Genomic DNA, 15,203 nt, shown 5'->3' with positions numbered 1-15,203 from the left:
TGGATGGGTCAGGGCTCTGTGCAGCCACTCGAGTTTCTCCACAGCAAACTCCTCACACCATGTCTTAATGGACCTCGCTTTGTGCACATATGCACAGTCACTCCGGATCAGGAAAGGGCCTTCCGTAAACTGTTGGAAGCATGCAATTGTGTAAAAATGTCTTTGTATGCTGAAGCATTATCATTATACTTCAATGGAAATAAAGGTATGAGCCCGATCCCAGCCTTTCCTTCTCTACCAAATTTTACAGTAGGCATTATGCATACTGGTAGGTACTGTTCTTCTTGCATCAAGGCTAAGATCAGGCCACGAGTGGGAGAGATACATTGGATCAGGACAATTACTTCTCAAATTTCTTTATGTTCTCTTCCCCTCTCCTGCTATATACTGTATAAGGGATAAGCTAGCACGTAAAATGCCCAATAAATACAGTCAATATATATCACAATTACAGTATATTAGTTAATTCATATAAAACCAGCATCATTGTTCAATTTGAGAGGAATATAAAAGAACAAAGGCAATAATGGTACAGAAGTAGAAAATAAGCAAGAAAAAGCTTGCTTTTTCATTCGAATCCATCAATCAATCATCGCTGTATTGTATAAGATTCACATTGGCCTATGATGACCCCTGCTGCCCTCCATCAGTGTATGGGGATAACGAATGGGGAGCAAGTTTTACCTTAGTCTTGTGACATTTTTAAAATCAAGTTCATTCTAAGAGCAACACACACTCAAGTCCTTAGATTCTCTCTTGAAGTGCATAAGTCAAGAGGTAGAGGGGCCTTTGGGAAACAGACTTTTCCTTATAGGCTGAGTACATTATGAGAGTTGCGTACTGATTTAATCTACTAGATGCGCCTCCATGTCAACTGATGGTTCACCACAGTCCTATATGAACAGTGTACTTGACACCAATTTAAAATCTTGTTAATCCTTCTTATTACTACTAATTTGGCAACACCTTGAAGACAGAGCTGGAATAAGTACGGAGTAGGTGGTTGCTTAGGGTGCCATTTGGGAGGGCGGTTCAGTTTAAGGATTTCAAAAAAGAAAAAAACGGGAATGTAGCTGACAGTGCTCAGGCTCGAGTGCATCTTCTCTTCTTCAGCTACTACTATAACCAGCTTTTTTCTCAGAAAAATCACGAAACCTGCCTCGTAAATATAGAGAAAACTTTCCTTATCACTTCTAGTGAGTCGTGGAGGATGCGTTTTGCAGATCCTGCCCCATCTGGCTGCCGCTGTCCTTTCTGGGGTCTAGCACTTTCCTGTGCCTGGTTGCACCCTTCTGCACATGGCTGTGAAAACTGTGTGGTATCTCCATAGCTGCTTGCCGCTGGCCTAAGACTTTCCATCAGGGGTGTCTTCTCCACCTATCAGCCCCTTCTGAGGACTAAATAATGGCTCAAGAAATTATGGCAAACTATTTCTTCAACACCATTAAGGTTCCCAATTTAACAACTGCAAGCAGAGATCTTGACATCCATGAGGAATTGATACATAAAGTATATTAGAATATTGCAGATTTATTCATGATACAATTAATCTAGTTGCAGCTATCAATCTTTCATGTTGCTGTCTCAATCAGCTTGTGTTTCTATTAGGAAAGTGTATTGTTTTTTTTTCCAAATTATATCAGACACAGAAAAGTTTTAGCCCTGCTTTACCTGTTCTTAATTCAAGCAAAGAGAATGCAAAAGCTCAGAGGCGTAACTTGAAACTCCTGTGCCCCATTGCAAAATCTATAACAGGCCCCCACCTTTCATGTGTTATTTATAATACTGGTGTCCTATGTGGCAGAGGGGCCGTTGGACCGCCTCTGGTATAAGGGGAGTGACTGCTATATTGTTATCCTATAGCTACGTTCCTGCAACAGCTGGTGTCAAGTAAGTAGTTCATTCTCCAAAATGGGAAAAACGAAAGAAACTTGTTATAAAAAGGTTATAGACAGTGTAGAGCAGTTTACATTGCGCCTGTGTGTTCAGTCTTCAGCACAGGGATTAATTATCTCAATGTGTAGTTGAACTACTGTGTATGTTGCATAGTGCAGACAGGGCTAAAGACCCATTTGTCAGACGGTTGATGTCATTCTAGATCAAATCTGATGGTTCTTAAGCATGATTACGTTTTGTGTAGTTTAACAATCTACTACGATCGGATAAACTCTACGAGCATATTTGCATTACAAGAGATTGCCAAAAAAGCAGTTCCACCCTTATAGTTCTGAATCCTAGGCTCCAAAGTCTTATATATCATGTATCATAGAAGAGGAAAAGGAAAAAGTATGTGAATATCTGTACTTTACTGCTACATGTGATTCAGTGACATATATAGAAGAGAGGAGGATATAAAGAAAAGATCAAAATGGGCCCCCGTTACTGATTCCTTTGTATGACCCGTGGGCCAATTTCCCAATCCCGTATTTGCTAACAATGACGTTCTTCTTTAGAGGGAAGTCCATCACAGCTTTTCGCCACCCAAATGCCAAGAGGGTAGGGAATTGGCCCACAGGTCAAGAAAAGGGAAATACATTCCATTCCCTTCCATCCTGGGTGGCAAAAACTGGAACCCTAATAGGGGGCCCATTTTGATACTTGGTAAGGGGCCCTCTTTGTTCTTTTTAAGCCACAGCCTGTTGGTTTAATATTAATTGATGCCAGTGCTTTGTCACGACATTAGAGTCAGCTGCCATTCATGGTACAAACATGGCATTATGATGACTTGTGTGTGATTTTAATGCTTAAATGGGAAAAAGTCATGTTTCCTTTCCCACGGGGAAATATTGAGGTTGAGCAATGCTGCAAAATTGATCCCAAATCATAGGCAACTCCATGTTGCAACGAAGCTTTAGCTTTATTCAAATAGGATAGTTTGCAATAAAGGAGAAGTATGGAATTTGGCAGAAACCTATACGTTCAGTTTGACGTCATGTGGGTTTAGTTATTTTAAGACATTTATCTCTTGAGAAAGATATGGACTACCAGCCTCCATTCATCAAAAATCACAAAAAGTGTTTTTGTGAGCCGTGTGGTGAACTTGTTGTAATGCCTTAAATGAGGTGTCTGGATAAAAAATGGACTCTGCTTTTACCAGAAACAGCACCACATCTGTCCATGGGCCGTTCCTGGTTATGCAGCTCATCCCTATTTAAGTGAACGGGTCTTAACTGCAATACCAGACACAGCCCACGAACAGAAGTGGCGCTGTTTCTTGGAAAAAGAACAGATCCTCTTTTCTAATCCTTAACATCGCCTTTAAGCAACAATCTTCATAATATAATTTATTTTAGTATCCATTCTAAGAGTAGTATCTTTCTTACTCTTCTCTTAAAATTTTCCCACAAATTGAACAGGGTCTGCTGAATTCCATTGACTTCGGAAGTTTAATCATAAACGGAATATTTTGTTTAATGATGTATCTTTCCATAGACCGTAAATGAGAAAATGTTTTCTGTGCTGAGCAAACTATCCTATTACCACTTAACTGTCCTGAAAGGAATGAATATTGTTTAGGGTCATGGATTTATTGATTTTTTTTTCTCCACCAACTCCATTAAGAGAATTGGCAGAACTTGAGGCAGAACGGTTTCCTTCCATACACTCAGATAGTGAGGACATGCAAGTACAGTAACAAGGAACACTTGACCTCTTCTGTACTCATAGAAAATAGTGTACGCGTCATGTAACTTTTCTCCAGCCTTGTAAGTCTGAGCGAATGTTTGTCAAAGGATAAGCAGACCTATGAAACTTCATCCATTACCTGACAGCAGAAATTTTGAGCTAAGCTAGTATACAAAATGTTAACTCATATCACTGACATAATTAAAATGCCAATAATCTGGCGCACTTGGAATTAACAAAGCTCGAGGTTATTGGATATTGCGGACAATGGGATATTTTACCCAGGTCATCTACAATACATTTATTTTAATGGAGCTTTCCGATGCTCCCCCACTTTGTGGTCAAACCACGTTAGATTTCCTCCTACTACAAAATTAATGTGAAGCGCTCACCAATTGGTCTTGAGACTCCAGAGACCCGACCAGCAATCATTTTAGCCATCCTATACAGTCCCACAAAGCTTTGCAACAAGATTTTGGCTAACTTTCCCTGCCTGAAACAACTGGGAGTTCACTAGAGAAGAAGTTGGCCAGTACAGTGGGGCTTCTCTCGAGCCTGTCCAGTAGTAATTTTCAATGTATTTTGCTTTACGCATCAGAAGATTCATTGCAGTCCTTTCAAAACAGTGCAGTGTGAAAATGTGGCCCTCAGGCAAAAAAACTATTGTGCATTTTAAGTTTTTGCTATGAAGATTTTTCACTTTTGTACATTATCTATTGAGTTATTTCTGAATTGTGAATTAAAAAATTAAATTTACAACAGTTATTTTTGATGGCCATCTTGTTACAGGTTAATAGAAAGAAACTATAAAAAGTAACACTCAATTATTATTTACAGCAGTTAGTGATCATCTGTCATGGTATCTATTTTGCTTTTTGTTTGTTTTTTAGTTTGTAGTATATATAGTGCTCAGGAGAGAGAACATTGCATTCTGAATGATACCGGACTCCATTTGTCTGTCTCCATGGCCGGCTTCCTTTATATTTTATAACTATGAAAGATATGTATAGAACAAATTACTTAATCCTCTTTCCTGGTATACATACTGTAGTCACTCTAGTGATAGAAAAAGGTATTTTATATAGTAACGTACTGTAGCAAGGTTGAAAAGAGATACATTAAGCTTAACCTTTTATCCTACAGTATGATGATCTCATTTTGTAGTAATGTAACATTACCATTCTACTTAATTTAAAATGAATTTTACTTGAGTGTTGGTAATTTTTTGTAGACTAAGATTGGCTATATTTTTGTAAACATCATCTACCCACACCAACCTCCTGATTAGCAGCAAATGGAGACAATATCGGGCGGGGGAGCCCAATCGTACTGAATTTAAAATTGGGAGTCTGCTTTTGAGGGAATGTAGTAAACAGCTCATTAACCCAAAACCAATGTCTACCTCTTTGTTTGCATTTGCAAATGCATTTGGACTAAAAAGGTTTGTCTCAGCCACATTGGCGGCATATAGACAAGAAGAGACGAGGAGACAGAACTTCCAACATATGTCAGCTTTTTAATCACCCATGCAACATTTCAGTCCGACAGGACCTTTCTCAAGCATTGATAAAGGTCCTGTCGGACTGAAACGTCGCACGGGTGATTAAAAAGCTGACATATGCTGGAAGTGCTGTCCCCTCGTCTGTTCTTGTCTATCTGGTATCAGGGACCGTGGATCAGGTCCTATTGAGGCGTGCACCCATCTGTGGTCCAGTGCTGTGGTATTTCTCTTTTCTGGACATTGGTGGCATAGTCCAACCTCTGCCAATCACTAGAATGGAGTTTCAGTGGCAATAGGCATGCCACTTTGTCTGCTGCCGTCTCCACTTGACTTTTTCCGGGTCGCCGCATGGACGGTTATTGTAGTCAATGGTCATATATGTGGCCGTCCGCAAAAAGCTGAGCTCAGCTGACACCAGACAAAGCGACTGGCGCATTCTTATTGATTCTTTCCAGCCATTGGCAGGGCCCACAGCATGTACTTTGGTTGAACGTTGCTGGCATATTCTAGTGATATGCCACCAATGATGAGACAACCTCTTTAAAATTACTATCAGTTAATAAAGTATTTGTATAAAAAAAGTGATAAGACCTTTGTAGGTCATCAGAACAAATAGCTTAGTCTCTAACCAAGAACCTACAAATACATCTTATGTATTTATAGTCTTCATCAACTCCTCCACTACATGACATGATTACGTTGATTTTTCTGAACAAGTATTTAAACCTTACTCATAATCCATCAAGGGTGAGAAACTGAAAAGCACCTGTCTAAAAATACATAGGTGAGCTTTTTCATCTAGCACCACTAAGATATGTTCTTCAGTTTTTGTATTATCATGTATATATAATCTTTTGGATCTCAGTCCTGTCTCCATTCATTGTCCCAATGTTTCTGTAAGGACTTTCAATGCATTATGTTTGATCATTTGTCTTCATCATCCAGAATACTCTACATCATCTTCTTGTAATACCTTGAACAAAGTCAAGACAAAGACCATTGTTCTGTGATAATTTCACATTTCTGACTGTATTTTATTGTGTCTTTTCGGCTCTCTTCATAGTAAATGACAAAGGAGATTCATCAACTACGTCTCTATAATACTGCTTCTATCATATAAAAAATATAAACGGATATTGGAAGGAACAAGAGTGAATGATTGAATGCAGTATGCATTTGTTTATACCCTTAAAGTGAATGCCCAACTTTTAACATCACGTAATTTTAGTTGCAAAATTAGGTTTTGATAAATTTCTAATTATATCTTTGTTGTGGTCAGAGCTCAAAATATCTGATACAGATATTATACACATAGAGTTAAAAGATACAGTTTTGGGTAACTGCAGCCGCCATGTATTAAAGTGTACCTCCAATTATAAAACAATTTTCCATAAATTATTAATACAAGCATAGCTAAGGGACATTGAAACTTTGATACATTGATGCCCCCTTAGCGGGTGCCACCATACTGTATAATGCTCCCTCAGCAGGTGCCCCTATAGAATATAATGCCCCCCTAGCAGGTGCCCCCATACAGTATAATGCCCCATAGTGCATAATAAAAAAATAAAATACTAATCTAGCCCCGTTCCCATGATGAGTGCATGAGATCCCTCTACGCCTCTGCTCTGTGCTATGAGAGTGGCACAGCGCAGACAGGCGTGATGACGTCACTGAATCGTGCCTGTATGCGCCCAGCCGCTTAACACAACAAATGCTGCAGCAGGAAGCTGACAGTTCCCTGTTTCAGAAATGGGTTCAACTGTATCTGTGTCCTGAGAATGCAGATACAGTTGAAACCGGGACATAGCACCGACTGCCCAGGACAGCGGGACACCGCATGGAACACGGGACTGTCTCACTGAATCTGGGTCTGTTGAAAGGTATGTAGAAGTACTGAGCAGTGTAGCTGAGAAACCCGCACAGGTGTGAGACAGTAAAACACTTACTAAAAGCAGTACTGTCTCTGTGTTTCTCTCTCTCACACTACAGGAGCTCCCTCCTTCTGCTTACCCTCACCTCTCCATAGATTTCTATGCGCAGCTGTAACCTGATCTCTCAGTAAAGCAGTGAATATGTCTCCTCTGCTCCACAAATTCTAGATTGAGTGAACATTCAAAGGGGTTTTCCGAGATGTAAAGGGCTACAGTTCACATGATTCCTCTCTCCTCTCACAGACAATGCCTATATTTACAGTTGCCTGCAAGCCCCTCTATTATAAGATGTAAGGTAGTGCTGTAATTACACACTGTTTGCTACTAAGACACAGATCTGCTGTTCTGCTTCTATCTGCTGCCTAGCATGGGAAGTCGGTCGGACATGTCACTTTGAGTCAAAAGGTTTTTAAAAGTTTAGTTACCCTTTAACATTCATGTCTCCATAGAAGGTCTGAATGTTGACAACAATTTTCTAAGATCTCAACATTGATGCCACTATCTAAGGTTTTGACATTGATACCACTGCTTATGGTCTTGGCATTGATACCACTATCTAAAGTCATTGCTCTTTTCTGTGCAAAAAACTGATGGTCAATGTGTATGGCCAGCTTAAGGGCCTGTTATCAGCGTTGGCTTTCCGTTCCGGGGTTCCGTTGGAGGTTTCCGTTGGGTGAACACCGCAACGGAAAGTCAAGCTGAAACCACAGCTTCCGTTTCCGTAACCATTGATATCAATGGTGACAGAAACATTGCTAATGGTTTCCGTTTGTCACCATTCCGGCAGGTTTCTGTTTTAACGACGGAATCAATAGCGGAGTCGACTGCGCTATTGATTCCGTCGGAAGAACGGAAACTTGCCGGATTGGTGACAAACGGAAACCATTAGCAACGTTTCCGTCACCATTGATACTAATAGTGACGGAAACGGAAGATGTGGTTTCAGTTTGACTTTCCGTTGCGGGGTTCACCCGACCCGAAACCTCCAACGGAACCCCGGAACGGAAAGCGAACGGTGATGTGAACAGGCCCTTACTCTTTTATTGTAAAAGTAAGTCATCCATGAATTACTTTAGTGATGCTAACCAATGCTGTCTGGTATATGCCTCTGAATTTGATCCTTCCTTTGTAGAACTAATAACTTTTCCATCTTAAAGATGATACTTGGTCTGTTCTTGTTATCACCGTACAATTTAAAAGCCCTGAACTTTCCACAGAATCCATTAGCAAGCTTTAGTTCTAAAGATAGTGTTTAATGACAAAGTATTACGCTTGTTAAATATACTATTACAGTACATTAAAGTTGTTGGTGTTTATCACATTGTGTTGCCAAAGTCCAGATAATGTATTCATTTGTATTGTTCCCTACTTTCCCTACCAAATATGTATATGATATGCATAGAATTTCATGGGAAGCCAATTACTTACTAATATATATTCCAGCAGATGGAAAAATATCCATATTATGGGGGCAACATACATGAATCATGCGGATATTGTCTTGGTTTTGTCTCTCAAGTAGAAAATCCCTATCACTAATATAATGCAACAATAGTAAACCATGTTTCCCCAAGAGTAGACCAATGACCTTCTTTGTCAGGTCAATAATATGTTGCTCCTCATAGCCACATTTATTATATTATAACGTATGGTATTTCTACATATACCTATGATGTTCTATACAATTCTGTCTATATTATTTTATTATATAATACTATGAGAATGGTATCTGGCATCTCATTAACTTGTTGTGACTTCTCTGCAGTTGAGAAAATATTATGCGTTCTAATAAAGGGCATAAATATTAAAGAGTCAAAGGGGATCACATTGTTCAAAAATCCATCATAACGATAGATATTATATTGATGTTTCAACAAATACAAACTGTGAAAAAGATCTAGAACAGGCGTAAAAGAAATACTTGAAATGCATGTTACAAAATTGCCATAAAAGGTTCATTGAGTGAATGGTTGGCACCAAGCATGAAAATGGGAGAGGTGGAAAGAAAAATAGCCAAAGGGAAACCATTAAAGAAAAGATGTGCTTATGGATTAAAAAGAGAGAGAAAAAAAAAGATAGATAAAAGGTTAGGGAAATGGGCGAAGGAGGAGAGAGCATGTTATCAGTAGGAGGTGAACAAATTTAGATAAAGAAAGGACCAGGGGACGATAGTGAGGTTAAGGTGCCCATAACTAGTTCTTTTCTTTTCCTGACTAAATAGCTTTAGATTAGAACTCCTTAGTTGGAGGGAAGATTGGAAAATCAAGAGATCCCATTAAATAGGATGTATGTGAAAATAATAAGGATCTGTAGATCTGTAGGCAAAATTGAATCTCTATTAGTAATTTCAGAACCATCAACTTCTTCTTTGTAGAGTAGAGGTAGATAGTTAGCACTATAGAGAGACTGGTTCCTAAGTGATCTTAGCTTCCTAATACTATATAAAGGTTAGACAGTATTTTGATGGCCGAGTCAGATAAGCCCACACTTAAAGCTACCAATTTATAGTTAAATTCTGATAATTTCTCGAAGAGGGACAAGACTTTATACAAGTTCAATGCATCCCTCCATGTCGGTCCCTGAAGTTCAGCATGATAGATGTCGAATGGAGAATCATTCATATAGTTGAACTAAAGGGAAGCGCTCATCGCTGTAGAAAGAAAGACATCATGTTGTTTTGTCCCTATTGTCCAAGATTGCCCCCCCCAATCAGGGAGCTGCCTACTCTGCATACCACTTTTTCCTGGCAATGAATAAGTGTGAATAGCAACTGTTTAACTAGTGTTAAAGGAAACATGGGTAGAGAAGTATAGTAGTGTTCAAAACGTGTACCAAAAGCCCCTTGTTGTATGCAGTGACATCTACAGCCTAAGGCGGGTAATGCACTTCAAATATAATATGTACGAATGTGTGCATAACTTCTGGGGAAAAAAAACTCCTAAACCTTAAACTAATATTGGTATGGCTACATTTACATAATCATTTATTTGTTTACCTTTAACATAATACTACATATTGTATTTAATTCACTCGGTGCAAAAATTGTATTTGCCAAGTTTACATTTTTTAGATATTCTGTTCACTTGCTAACTTTTAGAAGAAAACTGCAAACTATATATGAAGGCAGATAACTGAACATGTATTTTTTGTATGCCATACAGATCTACAGTAAGGGTCAATTAGGAATAGTGGATAGTGTCTGCAATCTTTCATTCTTGGAGGCAAGAGCCGAACACATTAATCTCCACAGTTATCCACAAATTGAACCTTATGAACAGAACCATATATCATGTCCTCTGCTACAGTAACCAACTCTCGTCACACATTTTATGCAGCTTCCCACTCTGCTCCAGTATCACATTACATATTTATGTGATGGAGCTGAATATGAGTTAGAACCTCTAATGTAATTGACATTATATTTTTCTACAGTTGCCAATATGTACCTAAATAAATGCTAAAGCCATGTTCTTCTAAAGGAAATTGATGTTCAGCGATGCCACCAGGTGCCTAAAACTCTGTTTGTGGAGATTGAAAATCATTGATTATTTATGCAGGGTTATCCAAGTAGATGACATCTTGCTCAGAAAACGCCACGTAAATTCTTAGAGCTGCAGAACAAGCTTTACATGTAAAACCTGCCAAAAGATATTTAAGAATAGTAAAAATAATATTTAAAAAATTCTGTACCACTGGGGGACAGATTAAATTAAATGTTACTGTAATATGTAATGTAATATGGTTTATTAAAACGAAGGAAATTTTTTTATAAAAATCTCTAAGTTTGTTTTAATTGGTATTCTCGGCACGTAACCTACGGCTGTTCTCACGACCCACCCTGGAACCGTTATTCCCTATACAAATTTCCAGGCTGGTCATGATAACCATAGTCCAGGACCCAATTGTAATGACAGGGTGCAGGAGTGGACTGCTAGATGACCCTATGCATCCTCTGATCAGCGATGTTGGGAACCATGTAAGCGGTCACCTGATGATCTGCTGATCAGCTGCTAAACCCAAAATGATCAACTGTTATGATGGGGGGAAGCTGTGGGCGATAAATTAAAATTCAACCCTGTTAAATATGGCTGTGCCAGGTTAACCACAGCATGGCATCAACTCTCTGCTCTGGCTAATAGAAGGGGCCGTAGCAAAGGTCACCTCTTTATTCAACGCCCAAAATGCCTCCATTATTAAGGAGTTAGAAAGGTCACCCAAAATATATATTTTATGGTCCAAAACCACTTATGGTGGGGCACCACAATGACATTTTGCAGGTGGGCACCACATTGATATTTTCCAGACCTAGAGGAGAACTACATTCAACTTCACCTCCTTAAAATAGAAGGAGTGACATCCTCTCTGCAAACGATTCCTCCGCATGCTCTGGCCATGTATTTTTCAATGTGCCCCATGATGTGACCCCTTATCTCTAACAAATCTATCTTCCTCCACCAACACCCAGAAATCACAAGAACCCCAGTACTGTAGTTATAGTTGTAGTTCAGATAATACAGTATGGTTTTGTTCCTGGGAGGAGGGATACTTTAATGGTGCTTATAGTTTGTAATGTGGACATATAGGACAAGTGGGCTCAGTTTTTTGAATTTTGTATAAAATACCTCTATCAAGGATCATATAGGAGATGAAAGGAAGGCTCGCCATTACTTAAAAGGACACAGTTAAGTGTTTGATGTTTCTGGTGCAGAGAAAAGTGACATTTTAGCAGTAGATTGTGATCAAGGGAATCTGTAATGGACATTATCAGGACATAACTAATGTCGTTTCCGGAGGATACCAGTGGCGGTCACATATTTTACGAGAAGACATGCTAATATAAAGATGCAGTAGTGTACTGAGGCATCAATGAAAATCCACTACGCGCTAGCCATTAGTGTGTTCTCTTGCATTATTGGCCTCTTCAGTTTTTAACTTGTAATAGACATATCATCTATAATGCAGTGAGGTGCACTCAATGCACAATAAGAGTGACATTAAATCGGTCTCTAACCTGAAGTTCTATTTTGAAAATCTGCTGGATTTTACCTAGCAAATATGATTTTTTACATTTTCTTTCCCAAATTGTCTACAGCATTACCTTATTTCTGGCCTTCTGTTTATCAGAACACTCCAGGAAAGAACTGATACGCTGTGTTATGCCTAGTGCAACGTATTGGAGGGTGGTTTATTATGGGCAACTTTTAGGAAAGTACTGCATTGATAGTTCATTTCATTTAAAGGGGTTGTCCACTTTGTACAATCCCTTCCTGTTAAAAGGGTCCACTGATTATAAGTTGATTACAATATACCCTCCTCCTGGGACCGCACTGTAATCCGCAGGTGATCTTTGTAGCAAGTGTTTAATATCCCTATAGTGCCCCACAGGATGAATGAAGCATTACACAGTTATTATTTAAATCAATTGGCTGTCTATGTGATGCATAATGTAGCTGGGTCCTCCAAAGTGAGAGATGTTTTTTGTAGCCGCTCTCCACTCTGAATAATAGAAGAGACTCCAGAACTAGAAACCAACCTCTATCAACTCAGAATTCCCTAATAGTATATTTGATATTAGGTTTTCTAAACCATACAACTTTAAACATGAATATATGACTTGGCAGCATCAGTGCAGGGAATAGATGGCTTCAAACAGCTAGGAAGTCAGAAAATATAATTGCTATACAAGCTTTTTTAGATTAAATGTATTCTTTTCCTGTATAAAATTTGAATGGCTAGCTATACATCCTCTTTTTTTAATCTAAATAAGTGCAAGACAGAGTTATATGAGAAAATTCTGTCGACCTGCCACCTCCACTAGGGGGAGCTAAGGAGTTTACTGCATACTGCTCATATGTTGTTTTCAATAATAAAACAGTGTGCCGTAAGCTCCTCCTATTGGTGGCTACAGGCCAACAGAATTGTATCCTTTAACTTAACGACAGGGAATGTGGAGGTCTGTATTAGGAAAAAATGGATCTCTGACCCTATAAAGACATATTAAGAAAATATTCAGCACAGAATGTTGGACCTAAAAACAACTTTTTGTTAAAACTGGATATTTGCATTCAGGTACATCTACACTTTAAAGAATAATACAAAATTATGTTCCTAATAATGCGTATAATACAAAAAAAGTGACAATCCCTAGTACAACAAATGCTCTTAATTGTATAGATATTGTTAATACTGTTGGTATTCTGAATTATTAAATGTTATAGTGTTGAAATTGTATTTCCCAATGGCATTTAATTGTAATTAGGAAAAAAAAAAAAAATGTCTACTGTACCTTTTATTACTAACATTGACCTTTCTTTTTTAGCTCTCCTTTATGCAACTATTTTTGGAAATGTGACCACCATTTTCCAGCAAATGTATGCCAACACCAACCGTTATCATGAGGTGCTGAATAATGTGCGTGACTTCCTCAAACTCTACCAAGTTCCTAAAGGCCTTAGCGAGAGGGTCATGGATTACATTGTATCAACGTGGTCCATGTCGAAAGGCATTGATACAGAAAAGGTACGAGTCCATGAGGTAAACGTTCAAAAATTATGCATTTCAATTCTAAACAATTTACCATGTTCATGTCCATTACTAACCATTTACTAATATGCCTACTGTTTCCATGCAGCATGTGGTTATGTTGGAAGCAGCAATAAATAGTATTCTTAAATGTGTGATCTATTCAAGGATCTACATGACCAACCAGCAACCGGTTTCGGTTAATATGATGTGTAAACTAGTAGCCCACAGATGGTGCATCCTTCCTGATCATTTCTTTGGTCTCCTTCTTGGTGGTCCTAAAGATAGATATTCTATAGATTTTCTATGTATCTGTTTATTTCTTTGATCTTTAATCTGATGCGAATAGTCAGGTCGAATAATACGGCCACTAACCCTTTCACTGCCAAGGATGTATGTAACATGTTATGACTTTAAATATGAGCTTTGCTTTTTTGGTGTTTGGTATTTTAAAGAACATAATCACAGCTATTGAATGATACCAGGATCAATTCTCTAGGTCAAATATTTAATGGTGCACTTATTTGACGTTGGGGAGCAGAAGTAAATGTTTTAGTTTCTTGTTCTGTGTCTGAGTAGTTGAGGGGTGAGAAAGGGGAGCTGCAACTGAGAGCAAAAAGAAAGAGCATCCTGTTACTGTTATGTCTTCTCCGGTACAGCCTTCCAGTGACCCCACAGGAATTTTTTTTTCATGTTATAACCCCCTATTTACCAATTAGAAAAGATATGTGCTCTCTAATTGTCACATATAGGCGGTCTTTTTTTTTTCTAGTAAAGGGTTGTGAAGATAAGCAGTTACACATCTAATTACCTCATGGATCTAATAAGGTCATTTGTCAACTCTGTGACTTAAATGTTTACTTGTATATCGATCATGGACATTTTTGGTCTTCAGTTTTTGTGATGATCTGAAGATATGTGCACGTAGATATAGACCTAAGGGGCATGCATGAACACTAGACATCTTAAACTTTTATTTTTAAGAGGTGTTGTGCGTTTAATACTCTGCTTGGGTCAGACTTTTAGCCACAAATTTCTATTTATTTTTTACAAATGTTACGCTTTTACACCAAATTGCATGAAGGCGTCCTTGGGAGTAAAGTGCTGAGTGACATTTTCACAATGTCCCACACATTTACTTTTAATACAAATATGTGTATGGGGGCATAATATGATTATTTTTGCTTTGTAATTTAGGTTTAATTTATGTTAAAATTGCCCCAAACCCTCTGGCAACCAAAGAGCCAGATTAGGCTGTGTTCACATCACCGTTGCCCTTCCATTGAGGGGTTCCGTCTGAGGTTTCCATTGGGTTAACCCCTCAGCGGAAAGCAAAAGGAAACCTCAGCTTCCGTTTCCCTCACCATTGAATTCAATGGTGATGGAAACCTAGCTAATGGTTTCTGTCTGTCACCGTTGTGACAGGGTTGAGTCTTTTTGACGGAATCAATAGCGCAGTCGACTGCGCTATTGGTTCCATCAAGAACAACGAACTCTGTCACAACGGTGACAGATGGAAAGCATTAGCTAGGTTTCTGTCACCATTGATATCAATGGTGAGGGAAACGGAAGCTTAGGTTTCCGTTTGCCTTTCCGTTGAGGGGTTAACCCGACGGAAACCT

General features: G+C 38.7%; 1 protein-coding gene across 2 annotated transcripts in view; it reads left to right on the top strand.

Moving 5' to 3' along the window:
- Nucleotides 1–15,203, top strand: part of KCNH5 (potassium voltage-gated channel subfamily H member 5) — a 194,736-nt gene that overhangs the window by 120,227 nt on the left and 59,306 nt on the right. Inside the window, exon 10 of one of the 2 annotated variants that reach the window (XM_075843740.1) lies at nucleotides 13,379–13,578. In XM_075843740.1, the coding sequence (XP_075699855.1) occupies nucleotides 13,379–13,578 (200 nt within the window). Of the gene's footprint in view, nucleotides 1–13,378; nucleotides 13,594–15,203 lie in introns of both variants that reach the window. The other variant, XM_075843739.1, reaches the window with a different exon arrangement.

Source organism: Rhinoderma darwinii, chromosome 12 (genome assembly GCF_050947455.1).
Source record: "Rhinoderma darwinii isolate aRhiDar2 chromosome 12, aRhiDar2.hap1, whole genome shotgun sequence".
Taxonomy (NCBI): Eukaryota; Metazoa; Chordata; class Amphibia; order Anura; family Rhinodermatidae; genus Rhinoderma; species Rhinoderma darwinii.
The sequence above is the reverse complement of the archived record's forward strand: the minus strand, read 5'-3'. Positions and strand labels throughout refer to the sequence as shown.